The following is a 6,000-nucleotide window of genomic DNA, read 5'->3' as shown; positions in this document are numbered from 1 at the left end:
GAAGGCGGGCACGCAGCCAGCCACGGCCCCTGAACAACTCGCCGTAGCTCTGCAGGTGTGGCAACTTCGTTACGGGTTCGTGGCCCGGCGCACAAGGTCGCCGACCCCTGGCTCGGAGCGGGCTGTGCGCTGCCCTGCGGGAACGAGACGGCTCACGGGGCCCCGAGGGGCCGGGCAGCCCCGCAGAACCCCGCCGCAGCGGCGTGCCTGACGGTAGGAGCGCTGCCCACACCCGGCACGGCGGGCTCCTGCCAGGCACCAGTACGTCTTGAACACTTTACATCGGAGGATTTCAACTCCAGCCCCCCCAGCGGCTGCAGGGTGCCGCAGCCCCGCGGGGGGGACGCCGGCAGTTCGCCTGCCACCGCGGGGCCGCCCTGCCTTGGCGCGGGGCTGTGCCAGGGGGCCGGCGGGGCAGGGCGCAGCGGCGGCGCTTGGCCCCGCCGGGCTGCCGTCGCGGGGCGGGGCCGCAGCGGCAGCCATGGCGGCGTCAGTCGTCCCGGAGAGTGACAGGTACCGGTTGCTTCAGGAGCAGCGCTGATCGCGCCCTCGCCCGCGTCCCGGTCGCGGCGGGTCGGGTGGGGCCGGGCCGGGTGCGGGGGCAGGGCCTCGTCGCGGTGCCGGGGCGCGGCGGGTCCCGCGTCCCTCTGACCGCCTCCTGTCCTTCCGCGCAGCATCCGCAGGGCCGTGTCGCTGCTCAACGCTGTGGATCCGGGCCGGTTCCCGCGGCTCCTCTCCCGCCTTCTCCAGAAGCTGCACCTGAAGGTTGGCGGGGCGGGCGGCGCGGCGGGAGCGGGGGCCTCGCGGGCGCGGGAGGGGCGCCGGGCGGGCGCGGGCCGGTGCGGGACCCCCGGGCCCCGCTAGCGCTTCGGCCGCGCAGCTGCCGGCGGGGCCGCGGACGCGGGGCAGCGGCAGGCGGTACCGGCGGTACCCGCGTACCCGGCCGAGTGCCGCCCCTTGCTCCGCCGCGTCTGCTGGGGCGGGGGGGGGGGGAGTGGGCAGGGCCGAGCCCGGCGGAACCGCGGCCCTTCTCTGCCCAGGTGCTTCGAAGTCGTCCCTCTGGGACAGATGAGGCACTCAGTTCTGCTAAGGGACAATTACTTCCTGTTTTTTTCCCCCCCGCCAAGTGTTTCACTCATCGCTAATTGCCCAGAAGTATTTCAGGTGAATGAAGTGAGAGCCGCTAATGAATGCGGAAGGTGAGCGGTGTGAGAACCAGCCGTGCTTGTTACAGTGTGCTCCTGTCACCTCCAAGCGCTGGTTTCTCTGAGAACGCTCTCCGAGGAGACTCCCGTTCCTTGGCTGTTTGTGCAGACTCTGCTCTTGCCCTTGCAAGAGAAAGACCAAATGCCTTTTCTTTTTTTTTTGTTTTGGTTTTTTTTGTTTGTTTTGTTTTGCATTTCTGTATGTCCATCAGCCAAAGCCACGCGTGGAATTTGGGTTAAAAATAAAGCCCATAACTTCTAGTGAATATTTTTGTCAATTTGTTTTTTAATTGCAAAACAAATAAAAGAACCAGGAAATAAAATCAGTAGTCAATTTCACTGCACAGTACTGAAAAGTCAAATGGAGACCAAATCCAACCTTGGTACTAAATATTGCAGGGGAAACTAAGATAAATGCTAAAGCAGAAATTATTTTGTTGAGTGTCTGTATCTTTCAGTGTCAGACTTTGTTGATTCCCTGATTTGCTGTTCAGAAAAAACAAAAGGAGAGAATTTCTTTTCAATACACATATATATACACAAACTAAATACTAAAATACTACAGGTTAGGACAGGGGTCCTCAAACTGTTTAACCAGGGGGCCGGCGCGGATGCAGCGGCAGGCAGCCATCTGCGGCTGCTTGGTTTCCCCCCCCAACCCCCGGCGGGGGGGGGCGGGGGGTTCTGTAAATACTGGGGGCGGGATTGAGGACCCTGGGGGGCCGTATCCAGCCCGCGGGCCATAGTTTGAGGACCCCTGGGTTAGGAGCAGCACGGATAGAAAATACAAATGTATTAACAGTTGTAATTCTGAGGCTGTAGTGATTGTTTTGATTATTTGATTCAATTGCTGATATTTTTCCTACCAAAGTTACTAGCTTGGATGTTGCAGTTACTGCACAGGGTTTTCTCAGTTGTTTTGCATGGATTTTTCACTCATTGGTAACTGAGAAGTGTCACCAACCTTTTTTTTATTTATTTGTTTGTGGGTCTTTGTTGGTTTTTTTCTTTGTTTGGGATTTTTTTACTACTCAAGATCAGTTTGGTATCTCTTCACATCTTTAATCAGCATTTACATGAGCTGTAGTGATCTTTGTAATTTAGTCTATTCAATCTCATGAATCCTTCAATTGGCCTTTCCAATGTATCTGACTCTAGGACATGTTAAATTGCCAGAAACTTTAAATAACTTGACTTGCCTTAACAAAGCAGATACTCATAGCTCTGCATTTCCTTCTAACAGCTAATGATTCAAGTGATGTTTCCATTTTGATAGTCTTACATTGACATTTTTGTGTAATTGCTTCATTTTGTTTGTTCTGACAGTTGAATTGCTTTTTTTGTGTAGCTTTGCAGTTTTGGATTAGTAAGTGGTCTAAATGTGGTGCTTTGATGTCTGTAGCGTAGATTTGTTAGTAATTGCACTTTAAAAGATGGCAATATCTGCATTTAAATTACTGCTTAATTTGTTGTAGTGTAATAAATATAGCAGCTGTATTTTGAATGTAGAATGCATTTTCAGCAATCTTCAGAAATACAGTAGGCTATAGATGCAAGTCTGACTTTCACAATAAGCATACATTAGGCCTTTATTTCCCTTGTAACAGCATGAGTGGTTTTCAGAAGAGTGTACACAGTGGAAGAAGCACACATAACTAACTTCGCTACAGTTTTGCATTCTGTTTTCTTCAGGGCCTGACTCAAGTAGCACACTTAATACTTCTCTTATTTTTATTTATAAGAAGTTGTTGGAGATGATCTGATAGTTGAAAGAAACATCTTTCTTTAGTGTCTCTTAGGTGCTGAGAAAGCATTTTCTTGTGATGTATTTCAAGCAATCCTGATAACTTCTCATGTGATACTGTTGTCTTTGATTTTCAGTGAGAGGCATTGCATTGTATTTTTCTGTTGGAAAAGAGCTTTACTTTGTTATTTCTATTTAGAAACAACTGGACAGCCACTACATTTGTAAAAATGGAAAGGAAGTTTTTGTTTTGACAAGTATGTTCTCGAGTGCTAAATAGAATGTCAGGACTAACAATTTTTGTGCTTCAGGCTGAAAGTACCTTCAGTGAAGAGGAAGAAGAAAAACTTCAAATAGCTTTTTCGTTGGAGAAGCAGGATCTTCATCTAGTTCTTGAAACTATATCATTCATTTGGGAACAGGTACCTTGTTTTTATCATTATGAATCGCTAAGTATATATTTTTTAATGCAATTGTAGATTTAAAAAATATAAAAGTCAAGATAAAAAGGAATTGGTGAAAACACGTGTCTATAGAATATTATATATGTTTTGGGGGCATGATTTTACTGCTTTTGTTTGCGTGCCTTTCTGATTTGGATTGGACTGATTGCATTTGTGGAGTGGGTTTCCAGCTAGTGTAAACAGAGGTGGTGGAAGCAAGTTGCTCTGTGTGACTGAGAGAAATGTTGACAATTATGATAGACAGTCTTTCCTCTTGCTCATTGTAAGCCATCCATCCATCCGTCTTTTTAATTCCTGTGAGGAAAATATTAGATGGCGTTATTGAGCACTACTTAAGTTACATGACGTGTCAGTTATAGAAAATTTTTGTGCACAGAAGCAGTTTGTACTTAACTGAACAGGTGCATCTGATGTAGCTCTAGTATTTGAGTGAGTAGGTGACTGCATGGTGTAGCGCTAAATGTCTTGTAAACAGAGGTTTTCTGGTTCTACCATCTACCTGTACTCTACCAGTATGGGTTGGGAAGCCAATGTATTCCTGGTAAATATGGTAACTTATAAATTGCCACAGCTGTGTGATTGTCCATCCATTTCATGCAAGCGTAGTAAGTGTAGTCTGTGCAGAGGGCAAGCATGCTGATTGTGTTTTGTGAGATTTGAATCCTGTACTTTCTTACACGCGTCAATTCATGATTGGTTCCCGTAGTTAACACATTCCCAGCGTTAAAAACAAAAAAACCCCATTCCTCCCCATGGCTCTTATCCACCAAAAATCAAAATGAATCCTGAGGTCACATACAGATTGGAATTTTGAATTTTCACCTCAGCCAAACCGTGAACTTACCTGTTTTATTACCTGGTCCTAATTTCATCAGATGACTTCATTTATATGATAAATATTGAAGTGAAAAATTAGTGAAAACATGTGAACAGAAAAAGTTCAGTCTCCTCTAGGACTTAATTGTTTCACATTTTAAAAAAAAAACCCAAGGGCTGGATATTAGTAGTTGCCCAATAAAGAGTCCCAAATGGAGTATTTGTTATATGAGGACTCTTTGTGTTCCTGCTGATAGCTACGCTTCTTGGAGTAGCTGTTTGTTCTGTCAGAGCATAACTTTTTTGACAGCCCTTTGGTCTATGGACACATTATAGGTGATAATACTGCTGCATGGTCTTTGCCACGTTTTCTTTTTTCTTTTTTCCTCGACCTGGTGCTGACAGAGTCCTGTTTTGAAGGTGGAGACCAGCATACTATATAGAGTTTACCACAAAAATTGACACTAGTAGCGAGGTAATATCTAACTCACCTTTTTGGCAAACTGTTCCTGTCTTTTCAGAATGCTACCTTGTTGTTCAGGCTTGCTTGAACAGTGTAAATTTGGAAAAATTGTCCGTTCTTCATAGGCACAAGTGACCTCAAAGCACAGGTTTTTTTAAGTAATAGCTGCTTTGGCATTGTGTACAGTGGAAACATATACATATACTCAGATCTAGCTTGTGTATGTGTTTTTTAATAGTTTGTCTATCATGAGAAGAGTCATTTGTAATACTGCATTTTGAGATACAATTGAGAGAGTTACATTTTTCTGTCTTGTCAGTGGGTTAAGATGAACAGGATGCCTGCAGTCTCACAGTAGAGTTTGCTAGTTGAAATCTTGTGTGAACATGGTGGCCATATGTGGTAGAACGTATCTGGCACAACTTGTAGAACAGTACTCAACAAGAGCAACTATTTTTCCTTTTAACAGGCTGTCTACCATAATCTGAAGCCTGCTTCATTGCAACAGCAGCTGCAAAGCATTCACCTGGATCAAGACAAAGCTGAAGCATTTGCCAGTGCATGGGCAGCTGCAGGTCAAGATACGATTGAAAAGTTCAGGCAGAGGGTTTTGACCCCTCGGAAGGTAAGGGTTTTTGCTAAGACAGAATAAAGCTGTGTAGATTTTTTTAAAGCAAGGAGTTTAAAGGGGATTGAGTGCACCCCTAGCAAGTTTGCAGAGGACACCAAGCTGGGCAGGAGTCTTGACCTGCCTGAGGGCAGGAGGCTTTGCAGAGGGACCTGGGCAGGCTGGAGCGATGGGCCCAGGCCAGTTGTGTGAGGTTCAGCAGGGCTCAGTGCCGGGTCCTGCCCTTGGGTCACACCAGCCCCACGCAGCGCTACAGGCTGGGGCAGAGCGGCTGGAAAGGGCCTGGTGGGAAAGGGCCTGGGGGTGCTGGGTGACGGCCGGCTGGGCAGGAGCCAGCAGTGTGCCCAGGGGGCCCAGGCGGCCAGCAGCACCCTGGCTGGTGTCCCCAGCAGTGTGGCCAGCAGGACCAGGGCAGTGACCGTCCCCCTGCCCTGGGCACTGCTGAGGCCGCCCCTCGAACCCTGTGTTCAGGTCTGGGCCCCTCTCTGCAAGAGGGACGTAGAGGGGCTGCAGCGTGTCCAGAGACGGGCAGCGGGGCTGGGGAAGGGGCTGGGGCACAGGTCTTGTGGGGAGCCGCTGAGGGGGCTGGGGGTGTTCAGTCTGGAGGCTCAGGGGGGACCTTGCTGCTCTCTACAGCTGCCTGACAGGAGGCTGTGGGCAGGTGGGGGTTGGTCTCTTCT

At 48.5% G+C, this 6,000-nt stretch overlaps 1 protein-coding gene across 3 annotated transcripts in view; it reads left to right on the top strand.

The window, feature by feature from the left end:
• Positions 1 to 389: 389 nt before the first annotated feature.
• COMMD10 (COMM domain containing 10) overlaps positions 390 to 6,000 on the top strand; it is a 118,917-nt gene continuing 113,306 nt past the window's right edge. Inside the window, exons 1-4 of one of the 3 annotated variants that reach the window (XM_055699515.1) lie at positions 390 to 513; positions 675 to 765; positions 3,261 to 3,371; positions 5,162 to 5,317. In XM_055699515.1, coding sequence (XP_055555490.1) covers positions 482 to 513; positions 675 to 765; positions 3,261 to 3,371; positions 5,162 to 5,317 — 390 coding nt within the window. In that variant the 5' untranslated portion in view covers positions 390 to 481. The remainder of the gene's footprint in view (positions 514 to 674; positions 766 to 3,260; positions 3,372 to 5,161; positions 5,318 to 6,000) is intronic. The other 2 variants (XR_008730322.1, XM_055699514.1) reach the window with 2 other exon arrangements.

The sequence above is a fragment of the Falco cherrug genome, chromosome Z, assembly GCF_023634085.1.
Source record: "Falco cherrug isolate bFalChe1 chromosome Z, bFalChe1.pri, whole genome shotgun sequence".
In the NCBI taxonomy this organism is placed as follows: Eukaryota; Metazoa; Chordata; class Aves; order Falconiformes; family Falconidae; genus Falco; species Falco cherrug.
Note: the sequence above shows the minus strand (reverse complement) of the source record. Positions and strands in the feature narration are given on the sequence as shown.